The sequence below is a fragment of the Perna viridis genome, chromosome 4 (genome assembly GCF_037379345.1).
Source record: "Perna viridis isolate PV_CMFRI_1.1 ecotype Kerala chromosome 4, ASM3737934v1, whole genome shotgun sequence".
NCBI classification, from domain to species: Eukaryota; Metazoa; Mollusca; class Bivalvia; order Mytilida; family Mytilidae; genus Perna; species Perna viridis.
The window spans coordinates 27,123,844-27,140,494 of record NC_142448.1 but is presented as its reverse complement, the minus strand read 5'-3'; the positions used below and the strand labels follow the sequence as shown (position 1 = coordinate 27,140,494).

Genomic DNA, 16,651 nt, shown 5'->3' with positions numbered 1-16,651 from the left:
AAAGTATGCCAGTATTAAGAAAACTTATCACAGAATTTATTTTGGTGTTTCTCAATGGACTGCTAAAATATGCTAAAATTAGCACCCCACAAAAATGAACCCACTCTACAGTATATATTTTAGACATATGCATTGCCAATATAGAAGCTAGCACCCTGAGGTTTAATATAATGGAATTTTCATTTTAACCTTACAAGAAACTATATCCTTTTAACGCTTGTGTTACGCCCGAACCTGTTTGGGATTGGACCATGTTCCACTTTATCAGTTCTGGAAGTGTAAATCTGAGTTTAGGAAAGCACAATCTGTGTCCATCTGAAAGCAACGTGACTGTGCTTTAAAATGAGGCTATCTGATATAGTTTGTTATTAAATGATGACTTGTAAGCTAAAAGAAGAGGTCAGGAGTTGCCGCTGTCAAAAAAAAAAAATTTTTGAGTGGGGTGGGTAGGGTTCATTTCATGGACCCTCGCCAGAACAGAATTAATTTGTAGTACACTATTTTGCCTGGAAACTAAATAAGAATGATTTCTGTCGCCACTATTTCGATGACAACCCCTTGTATTGACTACTTAGGTTTATGGACAAACAGAGGCCAAAAAATGGGGGGGGGGAATCCTCATTTTTTCACACGAATGACCCTTCAGGGGGCTCCTGACACCCCACTTGTGACAGTAACACACTTTATTTGGCTTCAGTAGCCTTCATGGTCTTCAGGCTGTAGGATGAATGTGCTTTGGTTTCCGATATGTTCCCCTTGAACCCCAAAGGTAGCAAATAATGACCTGAAATGGACAAAAATAACCATTTTCGAGTGACCGACCCACATGTTTACCCAGGTCTGCCTCCTTGAATAGCCTGCCTGAATTGTAACATGTACTAACTCCAGAAGCACAACAGTTCTCCATGGATGGTAGCAACCTGTGACCTAAAGAAATGCTTATCTTACTAAGTACCTGATAGCTTTGCATTAAAACAAAAAGAAAGATCGCCATCCTATCATAATAAAAAAAGGTATTTTATCCAAGGCGGGTTAAACTGCAATTTTTTCTGATATTTAGATTGATATTGTATGGAGCAGAAAAAATGAAAGGAATGCATTGAAGACCTTATTTACCTCAGCGCTTAAGGTTGCACCCTACACATGTAATTGAGGTGCTATGTTATGTACACGAAAAAGACCCTGTATGATTTTGTAAAACTTGAAAAAAAAATATTGATTGTGAGTAGTAGAGCATTCATACATGAATAGGCGAAAAGATACAATAGTTGTGAAAGGTACCCCGGACTTGACTTTTTATGAGCAACTCGGCGGGTGTTTCTAGAAAAGCAGAGGACGCTTACCCTACCTGTGCACCTGGTCCATGCTCCCAGTTTTTAGTGGAATCCGAGTTTCTCATTTACTTTAGTTACTTTGTATGTATGATTTTAGTTACTTTATGTTCTTAGTTGTGTATGTCTGTTTTCCATGTCTGGATTACATTCTTTTGATTACCGCTATAACCTTGGTTCCCTTGATTACTCTTTCAGGTCCTTGTTCTATTCTCTATACCACTTGGCTGATTTTCATTTATGCAAAATTTTGCCCGAACTCGAAGAACTAGAATCATGAACTAATGAACAGAAAAAGGTACACTTTTTATATATTTTTTTTACAACAATACCATGTCTGCTTGCCTTTTCTGGCAGTTATAAAGTGCCTGACATTTTAGATTTAACCTGTTTTTTGCCAATTGATAACTCACCAGGGACCATCTCATGAATGTTATTTTTATACACAAGTTTCTATGAGTTCACCAAGGATGTTTTCGGTTTACCAGTAACTATTGTATCACTTCAGCTACTCAAATTACGCAAAGATATTGCTCTTTGAAAATCTTGGACCCACATGTTGTGCACTTGTTTCTCCTACATCGCTGAGTGGAATTCAATAAAAATTCCATAGATACTTTTATTACATATATATATATATTTATGACCACAAAAAAATGCGGTTGGAAATTAGTATGACGCTGTCCTTGATGTCCGTAGGCGCTTGTGTTTTCGTGCGATAATTTGAGCATTAGTTGTATGATCTTAATAAATTCTAAAACAAGGTTCCAAACCACAAAAGGAAGATTTGTTTTGAATTTAGGAGTTATAGCCCCAACCGTATTAGAATTGGGGGGGGGAAGGACAGAATCATGCATGTTCTAATGTCCAGACAATAATTTGACTATTAGCAATTGGATCTCTAAAATTGTATTACAGGGTGCCATATCACCAAAGGAAGACTGGAAGTTTTTTTTTATATTATTATTTCCTTTGTGCACTTCCTATTTTTTATTGATAAATCAAGTTGGAGGGACATGGACTTGTCATTTATGAAGAGTATCCATCTTTCCTACACTTCTGGATGGAATTTAATGCAACTTTGACAGTATCCCAAATGTGCACATATTTTAGATGTTTGAAGGTCAAAAGGTGCAGGCATGTTATCAAAGAGGGGAGTAGAATACCAAACAGTGGCGAATCCGGGGCCGGGTCCCCTTTAGAAAATTGATTTTTTTAAAAATTGTTCAAGATACCCTCAGAATGCATGATTTGAGGTTTAATATTTCAAAATTTTCACACACCCCCTAGCAAATTCGGATCACTTCTTGATCCTCACCGGTGATCCTGTCAAGAAATTTATTTTTTTGGGGCCCCTTACCTAAAACTCTGGATCCGCCGAGTGGTCTAAGGCGCTGGACTTTGTGCAGGCGGTGTTGCCATAGATATCATAGCGGTACGAGTTCGAGTCTCGCGGAGGGAACGACCAAAAATTTGCATCGCAAATTTGACAGTTCTAACATCGTTGGGAACTTTTCAGACCTTTCTATACGTTTACATATCTTCCCTGTATCAATTTGATCCGATGAAGCAGTGTAGCTAATACAGTCGTCACATTCCGAGACGTTTTTTTTTATTGGATTCCTCGTGGAAGTTTCCAATCAGTATTGGAATATCTCACCTTTCTTTTTAATATCAAGGGGTCGAAGGGCCAATTAAAAGCGTCTCTTTTTGAAAAACTTTTTTTTAAATTTTTACGATCGATTTTAATGAAATGATTTTTTTTTAAATTTTCGAAGTATGCTATAAAATTTACCCTATCGCTAACTGTTTATGGGATGATGTACTAAGTGATCCATGAAAGCGCCCACTCCAGCAGTGCTAGAGCTTGTCTGCCAAGCTTTTTTCTGACTTGGTGCCTTTCTAACCTCTAGCATCTGACATGATGAAAGCCATCGCAAATGTGAATAACCTATACATGTGTTTTAAAATATTACAAGTCTTATTTGCACGAAAGAAGCTATAACCAACCGGAAATCAAGCGATAAAAATTACCAGCCATTTCGAATCAGGTCGATAATTTTACGGAATACAATATATTTTTGACAAAACGAACTTAGAGTTGGTAACGTTAATCCGTTGGTTAATTTAATATTGTCGTTTCGCATTTTAAAATCCATAATTTTATGAACCGGATGTACCTATTCAAAATGTTAAAAACCAAATGTAAAGATCATTTAAACTGCTTTTACAAAGGATGTCCAGGGTTTTCTCATCAGGTAGGTCTTTTGTAATATTTCGGCGGAATTTTGAAATATTCTGTTAGATTCCGGTTTTAAAAATCGTTTCTGCTCCGTTACGTTCCATTTGATACCCTCCGAAAAAAGTTGTAGCAAACTCCGGAGCATTGGTCTCTTCCATGTTATCCTGGTTCCCGGGACTACGTTCCAGGTATTAGCTACTAGCAATACACTCTCGCGAGGTATTTGTATATGTGTAACATACTGAATATTGCGATCGGGAACCAGTCTACTTCCATGCCGGCATTCCATAATTAGTAAAGGAACGTCAACTGCCTTGGAGTTGTAGTTGAATTCCGCCTCCGACTGTTTTCAGATGATAACTTTAAAAGGTGTCGCAGTATTTTTTTTTCTAGACTTTGTACAGTCATTAAGTACCATAAAATACAAATGAAAATCGAGAATTTTAGTTCGAACGGATTTACTCAAATAAGTCACGGCAATTTTAAGATTTTCATTTAAAGAATTGAAGTTATCTTTCTTGGAACATTAAATAGTTGTGAAGATTGAATGAACCTGCATCGATAAAAGATTTCACCAAACTTCTTTCAAAACTTTTAACTTCTATACTCACAACTGTCAAAGAGGATCTGCAGTCCTACCACAACACTTGTTACTCCCATAGTGGTATTAATTCAATGTGGATCCAGAAAAAATTCGAAAGATCTTTTGGAGACAATCAGTTCAAGACTATTATCAGAATAAAATAGTATTAAAATCTATGATTTTTCAACACTGTATACTCCTATTCCCCATACTCAGTTAAAATCCCGACTTGAAAACATTACACATCGTCGTTTTTCCAAAAAAGATGCTACACGTAGATACAAATACATAGTTCCTGGTAGAGATTCCTCATACTTTGTAAGAAATAAGTCCAAATCATCTTCCAAATATACAGAGGAAGATGTTTACAAAATGCTGGAATTTTTAATCGACAACATATTTGTCCAGTGTGGTGGACGTGTTTTTCAACAAACGGTCGTCATTCCAATGGGAACAAATTGTGCTCCTTTACTTGCTGACCTATTCCTTCACTCTTATGAGGCTGACTTTATAGCTGATCTGATCCGAAATAAAGAATATCGTTTGGCTAGATCCTTTAGTATCAGTTTCCGCTATACAGATGACGTATTATCTTTAAACAATCCTAATTTCGGGGATTTGATACATTGCATCTACCCCAAAGAACTTGAGATAAAGGATACTACAGACACTGTGAAGTCAGCCTCATATCTTGACCTACACTTAGAAATCGATGGTAAAGGAAAACTACTGACTAAACTTTACGACAAACGTGATGACTTTTCATTCAGAATTATCAACTTTCCTTTCATCTGTGGCAACATCCCTTCAGCACCTACGTATGGAGTGTTCGTATCACAACTCATACGTTATGCCAGAGCTTGCCGTAACTACGCAGACTTTTTGTATCGCGCTAGAACTCTAACAAATAGGCTTCTAGAACAGGGTTATGTTGCTACAAGATTTAAGTCATCACTGCAGAAGTTTTATGGTCGTTATGGTGTATCCATCTGCACCATGAAAACTATTTATTCAACGGGTCATAGTTTTCTTTTCCTCGTTTGTCTACCCCGGACTTGACTTTTTGTGAGCAACTCAAGGGGTGTTTCTAGAAAAGCAGAGGACGCTTACCCTACCGGTGCACCTGGTCCATGCTCCCAGTTTTTAGTGGAGTCAGAGTTGCTCATTTGCTTTTGTTACTTTGTATGCATGATTTTAGTTACTTTATGTTCTTTGTTGTGTATGTCTGTTTTCCATGTCTGGTTTTTGTCCCTGGATTACATTCTTTTGATTACCGCTATAACCTTGGTTCCCTTGATTATTCTTTCAAACAGGTCGTAGTTTCATTTACTTAACAGAACAAACTGTAACAATATATCTATTTTTTTATTTCACTCGAATACGTACTTTAAAGTACATTTGTTAAATGTTCCAGCATAGTAATTTAAAATTACAAAATGCAAAAATCATGAAATTCTGACGCTGCAAAATAAAAATTGGACTATATAGTGGTAACGTCATTAACTTCAAAAGTGGATCCTATATATTATACCAAACCTTATTCGTAAAGTGTACTTATCCTCATTCATGATGTAAAAGGCTAATATATTAAGCGTTTTTGATGACCTTTTACAATGAAAATTGCTAAAATTGGTGTAGAGAAATTATCCCCCACATCTAGGATCGTTTTTCAAACCTTTATAATGTATGGGTTTCATCTCTAAATACGCATTTAAAATGAAGATTCCTACTTTCAATATCTTCGCCTGTATTTCACTTACTGTAATACAAGGTAAGAACGATTTTCTGAGGTTTATGGTTTTCATTTCTATCGGCACCATTTTAAGGACGGCCATTTGATATTGTGATGAAGGATTGGACGATTTAACTGTTAACGTATTTTGTTTCAAATACATTGAATCAAATTATTTATTTTTATATGACCGCCGTATAATGGTAACATGCTGCTGTCGTCCCACGCCCACTATATAACTTGGATGTAACTGTCTAGATCTTTATGAAATTATAGGTGTCATACACTATTTCTGGTCTCCATTACTTTCTATGTTAAATTCAGCTTTTTATAAGGCTCAAAAATTTTTTTACATTAGTACTGATGGTGTTAGAGGGGTATCATTATGATGATCACCCTTTACCTTAACTCTCATAAAAAATATCATTATACCTTATGTGCCTTCTAAGAAAGAACGGTAAAGTGAAAGTAGACAGGTGCAGAAATCTTTACTTTCGTTTTGAAATTTAGCCATATCAAGGGGCCTAGAGTTTTTGTTCAGAATTGTTTTACCCTACACTGAATAAAGATATTGAAGTTTTTAGAGTATTGCTGATTTATTCAGCTTTCAGATGACACAAAGTTTGTATACCTCTACTAAACAAGGAGAATGATAGGGTGCAATACTGGGACTACTTCGTTGGTAAAGGCAAATTTTTGACCAAATTTTACCACAAACGTGATGACTTCATTCAGAATTGTCAACTGTCCTTTCATCTGTGGCAACATCCCTTCGGCTCCTGCGTATGGAGTGTTCATATCACAACTCCTACATTATGCCAGAGCTTGCCGAAACTACGCAGACTTTTTGTATCGCGCTAGAACAAATAGGCTTCTGGAACAGAGTTATTTTGCTACAAGATTGAAGTCGTCACTACAGAAGTTTTATGGTCGTCATCATGAACTCGTGGATCGTTATGGTGTATCCATCAACACCATGAAAACTGATTTATTCAACGGGTCATAGTTATCCTTTCCTCGTTTGTCTACCCCGGACTTGACTTTTTGTGAGCAACTCGGCGGGTGTTTCTAGAAAAGCAGAGGACGCTTACCCTACCAGTGCACCTGGTCCATGTTCCCAGTTTTTAGTGGCGTCCGAGTTGGTTGCTCATTTACTTTTGTTACTTTGTATGTACGATTTTAGTTACTTTATGTTCTTTGTTGTGTGTGTCTGTTTTCCGTGTCTGGTCTTTGTTCCTGGATTGCATTCTTTTGATTACCGCTATAACCTTGGTTCCCTTGATTACTCTTTCGTGTCATTACGAACTACTTTTTGAAATAGTGGTATTACACCTATTCCACAACAGAAAGTCTGGGATTGATTTTTGGGTTTTTACTTGAACCGTTTAGGAATTATGGGACAAAAAAAAACAGAAATAGGCATTTTCATGATTTGCGTTCAATAACTTTAGTATTAGTGTATAGGTATGCATGAAGGTGCCATACCACAGAATGAAGCCTTCATTTGTGACTTGATCTGTTTAGGAATTAGGAGAAAAAAAAAGGGACCAAAAACAATCATTTTCCTGATATCATCTGGACAATAACTTGACCTCAAGAATGGATCTCTTTGATATTGAACGACAAGGTCCCATACTCCCAAAAGAAGGCTTAGATTGATTTTAGTGGTTATGACATGAACTATTTTAGAATGAGGGTCCAGAAAAATGCATTTTTTATGTTCAGACATTACAATGTAACTTAAGTGAACGTGAATGGATCTATTTTAAAATTTACCACAATGTGTCATTCCACAAAAGAGAGTTACAATTGAATTAGGAGGTTGTGACTTGCACTGTTAAAAATGAGGGACCTAAAAGGGACCAGAAACCAAGCATTTTTCTAAGTTTAGACAAAGATTTTATTAAATTGAATGGATCTCCTTGAAATTGTACCAAAAGGTGCGACACCACCAAAAGAAGTCCAAGATTAATTTCCAGAGCTTATGACTTGAACCATTTAAGAATTTATATAAATAAGAAAGGTTCAATGTAATAGTTTTTGAGGAGTTACATTTATTATTCTCTTATTCCTTAGGTATATTTTCATTGATGGGGATGTGGCAATAGCCCGCCTTTTATGAAATTGAAAATTTTTCAGTCTTATATAGTTAATGTAAAAACCTGAAAAATATATAGGTCAATAATTTGTCTATTTGATTGTATGTGGTCTTAAATGAAACTACACGTCTTCTGTGACTTGTTTGAGGCTATACTACAATCACTTTGCTCATCCGTCAGTCAATCTATCCGTCCGTTAGTCCATTAGTTTGTAAACATCTTCCTTTTATTTTTGGAAGATGATTTGGAATTATTTCTTACAAAGTATGAGGAATCCCTACCAAGAACTATGTATTTGTATCTAGGTGTACCATCTTTTTTTGAAAAAAAACGACGGTGTATAATGTTTTCAAGTCGGGATTTTAACAGAGTATGGGGAATAGGAGTATACAGTGTTGAAAATCATAGGTTTTAATACTATTATATTCTGCTAATAGTCTTGAACTGATTGTAAAAGGTTCCTCATCGTTTTTTTTTTTTTGGTTTGTTTTTTTTTTTGGAGGGAATGCTTAAATGTTTGATATATTGCCTTTGCATGATGACTTACAAAGTGTTTCCCCGTTTTATGTTCCTTACCCGGGTCTCACTAACCACTTCCGGGTCAGATGCCCCCCCCCCAACTTAATGTAGTACCAAAAACACATTGAACCCAGAAATATGCATTGTAAGTGCATTATTTGTGTGTATTCTGATCAAAAGTAGTCAAAATAAAGCTGAGAATGTGTACTTTACAATCATATTTGTAATTTACTACAAAAGTGTATGAATATTGTTTACATGTGTGAGTAATTTGCCTCCATGCTACCAGTTAGCAGAAAAGGTAAAAATGTTGATTTTCAGTATTTTTTATTCAAGTAAATTTTGTGAAGAATTTTACGCTCATCGTACATTAGAATAATGATTTTCAAAGCCTTATTTTCCAAGCTTCGCAAAGGTATGCAACTTTAAGGTGTCATTTGTCCTGGGAATTCACAGGGAAACATTGAAAATTAATTGTTGAACATGTAAAGTAAAGGAAACGTTAGAAGTGGTTAGTGATACCTCATCTACTTTCTGTTTACCGATTTCAGGCGGTACTTATAATGGAAAATTTCTGAACAGATTTCTCAGCTTCTATACGAGGGAATGCTTAGATTATTTGTATATATTGTTTTTGTATGATGATTTGTACTATGTATCATCTTTTCAGGTTCTTCGCTCAATTACTTCCTGTTTACCAATCGCCTCAGTGTCTCCATTTCCAGGTTGAGTGAGGGTATTCTTAGCATGTCATAGCGTGCAACCTCTTGTTTAGTTTTTAGTTATGGAAATCGGGTCAAAGTAAGGAAATATTTAAGTGAATTTTTTGGGGTTTTTTTAAGTTTTATTCTATATCCGAATCTTATTCTGCGTCAAACATTTAATCACAATCCAGACTCTGAACTGTATTTAGCTTGAATGTTGTGTCCATATTGCCCCAACTGTTAGGGTTGACAACTGCGGTCGTATCAAGCTGTGCCCTGTGAAGCATTTTATTACACAGTAAGTATCAGTTATTAAAAAAGCTAAAAATATTTATGTTAAATTTCTTCCAAGCCCCCGCCTCTCAAACACCTCACGAGACACTGCGCAAGATTTCAGGGTGTATTGTGTATCTTGTCTTCCAAAATGTTGACAAAAACATTTCAGTTTAAATGTAACATATTTGAAATGATAAAAATAATATAAGCCAAAAAAAAAAAGAGTTTGACCAAGCTATGACCCGAATAACAACAAATTTAATGTTTTCTAAGACCAAGTATGCAATCAAGATTGATATAAATTCATTAGAATCTTTCGAAATGACAGACAAGTTTAGCGTTACAAACTTAATCGACGAAGGAAAAATTTAATAACAGTATTTTGTACATGCAGGTAACCATGGACATTTTATTCTTGATATACAAAGAAACCACCAGAGTCAGTGTGAGATGGAATATAACTACCTTTTCGAATGCGACGATTGCCAGCCGTTTCAACAAAATGTACATTATTTTGCTAAAAATGGAACAGAACTGACACTATAGTCGGCGTCACGTAAATAACATACTGTTAAAATTTGAATAAAAATATTTTCTACGACTTTATTGACACCTACCGTCGTTTAAATTGTCTTAAATGACTTGCTCATTCGTTTAGCCAAACGGCTTCTCCCTAAACATTGAATCGTTAAATTCCGGTCAGATTTTAATTCTAGGTGGCAATATTTACATTGTAAAAAGTCGGCCATGTTTACAGTAATCGGGTTGCTAGGAGATGTTGTTTACGTTTAAATGGTTTGTCCAAAAACCGAAGAACCCAGAATGCAATTCGGCGTTATTTCGGATATCTCGGATTTATTTTACGCGAACAACGTATAATACCGAGAAGTTGATCAAGCAGACGATTGTCACCGGAGTTCGACGGGAACTTACGCACTTCCGTTTGTAAACAAATCGTCCCGTAAAAACCAACATGGCGGATATTAGTATGGGATTTTCCCGTAAGGATTTGTTACGCATGATTTAAGCTAATAAGCGACTTGTTTTTGAGAAGCCGTTTGGCTAAACGAATGAGCAAGTCATTTAAGACAATTTAAACGATGGTTGGTGTCAATAAAGTCGTAGAAAATATTTTTATTCAAATTTTAACAGTATGTTATTTATGTGACGCCGAGTATAAAAGATCTACACGAAACATACAAGATACACGTCAACGAAGCCTTGATGGGAGACGTCTGCACGTAGGTATACCGGGTTCTAAATTGATTCTCAGTAGATTGCAACAAAACTGTTTTGAGAGCTACATTGTAGGGTTTTATGATACAATAATACAAACATATTGGTTATTTCTAACTTCCAAGACAACCTTTCAGAGTAGAACGGACATGACGGACAGTACAGAATTATTTATAGTTTTTTTAAAGCGAGGATAGAACTGATAAAATTTATAAATATGCAATTTAAGAAAATCCTTGAGTTTTGAGTTTTGAAATCGATGTTTGATATTTCCTTCTAATGTTTATTTTCAGATTTTACATTTGCAAACATTCCCATCGTCTCCCCAGTTTCTCGATCTTACATGAGTCATATAAACCTTACGTCACATGAATTACGATATATACACATGTGTGCGTTATTACCTAAACATGAATACAATAGAGAATCATAAAGATAATTTTAATGTGTCTGTGACATTTATATTACTTTTTTTTTTTGGTATTTCGGTATATATTACTACAAAATGAGGTAATACCTCTGGGAAAAGTTCACAAATGTTCTCGGTTCGAACGATTACTAGTATACACGAAAAGAATCGAAATTTGACAGAATTACTTGCTTGAATTAGGATTATATTTTGAGGGGCATAATGGGTATTTGCGTTTGTCTACAATCGTGTATCAAACCGAAAGCTCGTGCATCGGAAAAGCGGGCATGTAACTTGATAGATCTGTACCGCAAGGGTGTAGTTGCCGTTAGGCACTGTAGGCAATTTTGTGGGAGAGATTAATAATCAGAGCCAGTATAACAGGGACTTTATTTTGCAATTATATGTACAATCCTTGCATATACAAGTTAAATTTGTATCATGTTTGTAACAATCGATGATAATGTTCTATTTTGAATAAATGCATGGTAATCAAGACCTATGATTTTTCAACCCTTTATACTATTATCCCGCATATATACTCAGTTGAAATCCCGGCTCATAAATGTTATACATCGTTCTTACTCCAAAAAAGACGGAACAACTAGATATAAGTACATTGTACTTGGTAGAGAGTCTCCATACTTTGTAAAAAAAAAAATTCCAAATCACCTTGTAAATATACCAGAGAAGAAAAATGCTGGAATTTCTGATCGACAGCATATTTGTCCAGTGTGGCTGACGTGTTTTTTTACCGATGGTCGGCATTCCAACGGGAAAAATTTGTTCTCCGCTACTCGCTGACCTTTTCCTTCATTCCTACGTAGCAAATTTTATACTCTTTATAGCTAATCTGATCCAAAGAAGGGAACATCGTTTAGCCTGATCCTTTGATCTCATTTTTCGCTAAATGGATGACATATCGTCTTAACATCGTTTAGCCAGATCCCTTGATCTCAGTTTTCGCTAAATAGATGACATATCGTCTTTTAACAATCCTAGTTTCGGGCGGGTATTACTAGTACATACATCTCATCTACCCGAGATCTTGATATAAAGGGTACTACAGACACTGTGAGATCGATGAAAAAGGGAAATTATTGACCAAACAATACGACAAACGCTAGGACTTTCCGTTTTGTCAACTTTCCCTTCATCTGTAGCAATATCCTTTCAGCACCTGTATGCGTGAGTGTTCATATCACATTTCATACGTTATGCGAGAATTTGCCGGAATTACGCTGACATTTTTTTTTCGTACCGTGTTACACTTCTAACAGTTAGGCTTCTTGAATCATGAGCTCGTGGATTATTATTGTTTACCCATTCGAATGCACATTGAGAACCGTTTGTTCGCCATGTAATAGTTTTTTCTCTTTCATCAACCCCGGCATTTTTGACATTTTACGAACAACTCGACGGGTGTTTCTTGAAAAGCAGAAGACTCTTACCCTACCGGTACACCTGGTCCATGCTCCCGCGGTTTTTAGTGGAATACGGGTTGCTCATTTCATACTGTGTCTTTGTACGTATTATTTTGGTTATTTCATGTTCTTTGTTGTGTGTGTCTGTTTTTCCTATTTGTCTTTATCCTTGGATTTTCATTCGAATCTTGTCTTCTTTGAATACATTTTCTGGTATGTCATCACTTGATATTAGATGCTTACGGTTTACCACTCAAGTGAATAGACTAATTAAGTGCCGCTGTCATTTCGACCAGACGGAAGTCATGACTAAATCAAAGCGGAAAGTGAGAACACTGGACCAGATGTTTAAACGGATGAGGGAGACATCCCAAACTGACGATATAACCGAGAGTGCAGCTGTTCAGACTTTTTAAGTTACAAACAAAGCATTGTAAATACATACATGTACAACAGAAACTATAGCTCTCTGAAATATCAGTTTCTCCGCACAATATAAACTGTGACCTTTCCTATGTTGTCGGGCATTGGGCGTGAAGTGGGGCGATAGCTATCTATTCAAGTTCCAAGCCGGTAGATTACATGTATTTCCATCATGAAATAAAATCTGAACCATATCAAGAGTGGCGAATCAAGTGGGGATTTCCAGAGTAGTACCAGAAGAAAGGGGTTCAAGTCTTATAGTATTTGCGCCTTTTATTGTCCTGAATAAAACCCAGGAACTACCCCCTAAATCCGCCACTGATCTGGATATGAGCAATATCGGGGCAGCTGATTTTATCTCACTCGTCGCAACTTCGGCCGAGTCCGTACCCTCCTCATAGATTGAGGAAGAGTAGCGGAGTCATCCGAGGTTTGCCGATTGCATAAAATCTATCACATTGAACATGTTTTTTTTTGTATCGATGAATTAGCTTGAATAAGTTCAGCCTGCAACACCGGCATATATAATTTCTATATTTCTGATCAAAGTATTTTTGAAGTAAAGTAAAAATATTTCTTTCTCCAGATATTTAACTACCATATCAGATAGGATGGTTAATAGCTATACGTACCTTCAGAACTTCTGTCCGCCGTACTTAAGAAATTACACCGATTCCTTCCTACAGGTTGTCGCGGATATGTGTTCCCTATACAAGGATGGTATGTTTACCTTTTAGATCGAATGATAAATAGATATAGTAGATCTTGTAAAATACATAATCACGGGAGTCACGGGGGTGCAGCTGGAGCTTGAAAAAACACCCCTATTCATATGTTTGTCTGCAAGAAAATCAGTCCTATTCATATATTTTTCAGTACGAAATACATACACATTCATATATTCTACTATCGTACCTGTACGTAACATCATGAATAAAGTCAAAGGTCACCAGAAGGTTTCAGAAGTAATTGCTAAACATTATGAACAAATCTCATACATGTGTTATTTATCAGTTCGTCACATTATCAATTAAGATTAAACAGACATTTTCTTCCATAGCTGTTAGCTGCAGCAGGCACTAATTGATAATTGATTGGTTGCAATTGCAAAGTTGGTCTTCGAAATAAATTACACATTTGAATTGAAAAAAAATATGACCCATTGAAATAATATAGCTCAGAAATGACAGCCCATTGACACAGGAAAGTGAAGATATTATGACTCAATTATATATGTCACAGATGATTTATTTCATATATTTTTCTCATTTATTCATTTATATTATTTCACAATCATTGTCATGTTTGTTGCATAGATATATTCATACACATTCATATCTCATTTAACTTGACCTGACATGACCTGCAATGACTTGGCGTTTTCTTACACGTGGTAAAATCTATATGCACGAATAACTTTGCATGCTTTCACCCGCGAAAAGTTGTAGTTTTACGGGTACTAACTTTTCACTATTACTCTTGTCTTTGTATAAGGACGCTGTATTATTACACGGCTGTTGTATTTACAGGTATTTATACTATAATATTCTATTTGACTCTCGGAGTTCGTTATTTCAATTTGGATAAAAGTTTAATTACGGTCAGTTATATTTATGGTCTGGTCATATTATTCATATTGTCGTTTCTGTAATATTCGCCGTGGAAAATTGTATTTGCAGGTGTTTAAATGATTCTACCTGTTGTTTATGAATTAAATTGTTGTATTATCAGTATTGAAAATAAAAGTATATGATCAGCCTATCAAGACTTATAGCAGTTGTATAGCCATTTTGCCAATTCAACACTTGGTCCCAAATACACTGCGACATATATTTCAACTCTATTAAAAAAAACAGACCCATTCCAGCGGCACGTCTGTTTATAATGGGATATATGAAGTGCTCCTCCCCCACCTTCCATGTATATAATATATTCTTTTCTCTTTTCAATACAACCCTTTGTATCATAACGGGAACAAAAGTAACAAATATTCTTTTTTGCTTGAAACAGATATTAAACATGTACTGAAATGTGGTGTCCACGACAACAGTATTCTGATAACCTACTTCAGCTGCGTGGAAGGTGTACTCGACTTTCTCCGCCAACATTCGGAAAATTTACGCCAGCATTCAGACGGTGACTGCAGGTAAGGATCGTGTTTTAAAAACAAAGGAAAAGCCATTGGCGCAATTTCTTTGATCGCAACACTTTTCTTACGATAGCGGTTTTTACGATCATTTTTTTTAAAAGGGATTCAATGCCATATTTTTTTTTGGCGGGGGAGCGGGGTGTATTGAGAAGGTTGTTAGCTAAGAAAATAACAAATAACTTCACAAAAAAAGGGTGGACAAAAGGTCCATCCACTGAACCCATGGATTTGCCAATGGTGTTGAACACAGTTTATTTGATTATATTCTCAATAAAAGAGTCATGAAAATGGTGTGAAAAATGAATACTATTTAATCTATCTTTTTTTCTTTTGTCCGCGATGAAGGATGGTTTAAAAGCTCTTGTGGTTAAGTCATTGACGAACCGAAAATATGTGATACTATTTAAGTAGAGATAATTTCTGTCGCTTGCAATATAATATTTGTTTATTTCAGCATCGTAGAGCGTTTTAGAGTGTGCCACTGTCAATTTGACGAATGTTCTCCGGACCACACCGAGAAGCTTAAAACTTTCTTAACCGACCACAAAGACGACATTTGCTACTTAATGAAACATTACTGATATTTTTATATTTGTAGCAAGTCATATATTTCGCTTTTCTTTGATTTTTTATACAATGACACTAAAACCATTACAACTTAAAGAACATTAACTTTTTTGGTTTATCGTCAATTATTACGCTTAGAAAGAGTTCAGTGCATTATAATAAACAAGTAAAGTTATACCTGTATTATTATTTTTTTTTTTTTTTATCTTTTTTTTTAATTTATTTTTTTTTTTTTTTTGATTTTTTGATTGATATAGATCTCTTACTGTATATAGTATTCCTCTACAGACTGTGACTGACTCTGTAATGGAAGCGAGAGGTTACGCGCTTTATAAAACCTATAAAAATATAATTTCCATCGGTAATGCCTCTACTCAAGTCGGAAATTGCGGTTGTTCGAATTTAATGGTTTTTGTCTTGATAATCCCATTTGTTACACGATGGATTTGTCAGCTGCTGTTGATAGATTTATAAATTTATGAAGGTTACAATTTTCAAATTATTATCCATTCTTTGGACGTTGTTTTCACAAAAACAGACACTCGACCCCTAGTTACAACCCTACGCAAAACTAAGTATTTCAACTGCACTACATCAAATCTGACATATTAAAGAACGTTATGTTACTACTCCAAGAACCCAGTTCACTGGAATTGTAGTGACCGATTATTTCTAATGATGGTAAATTTGATGGTATTGTCGTTCATTAATATGTTCTGAGCTAACTTTCATTAATTGCAAGCGTTCTTCTCGTTTTGTCTATATGTTGTATGTTGAGATATTCCATGAAGGAGAATTGGACATATTACAGAGTGAATTTTATGGTGCGTTTATCTGTTGTTTCAATTCTTTTTTTTACCTTACATTGAAGAGGGGTGGTTAAGGCATTATAAAACTAGCTCATTTCATATCAGTGAAAAATCATTAATTTCAATTGGATAAAACCTTTTCACGTGG

General features: G+C 35.5%; 1 protein-coding gene across 3 annotated transcripts; it reads left to right on the top strand.

Annotated features, from left to right (window-relative positions):
- Positions 1-3,816: 3,816 nt before the first annotated feature.
- LOC148619547 (uncharacterized) lies at positions 3,817-15,869 on the top strand. 3 transcript variants are annotated; one of them, XM_088579571.1, is made up of 7 exons: positions 5,786-5,927; positions 9,177-9,307; positions 9,881-10,029; positions 10,666-10,727; positions 13,565-13,698; positions 14,989-15,124; positions 15,582-15,869. In XM_088579571.1, the coding sequence occupies exons 3-7, from the start codon at positions 9,937-9,939 to the stop codon at positions 15,706-15,708; spliced, it is 552 nt and encodes a 183-aa protein (XP_088435697.1). In that variant the 5' UTR covers positions 5,786-5,927; positions 9,177-9,307; positions 9,881-9,936; the 3' UTR covers positions 15,709-15,869. The 3 variants fall into 3 exon arrangements, with proteins under 3 accessions (XP_088435696.1, XP_088435695.1, XP_088435697.1); XM_088579570.1 differs by lacking the exons at positions 5,786-5,927; positions 9,177-9,307 and adding an exon at positions 3,817-3,942; XM_088579569.1 differs by lacking the exon at positions 9,177-9,307 and having other exon boundaries at positions 5,777-5,927.
- The last annotated feature ends 782 nt before the right edge of the window (positions 15,870-16,651 follow it).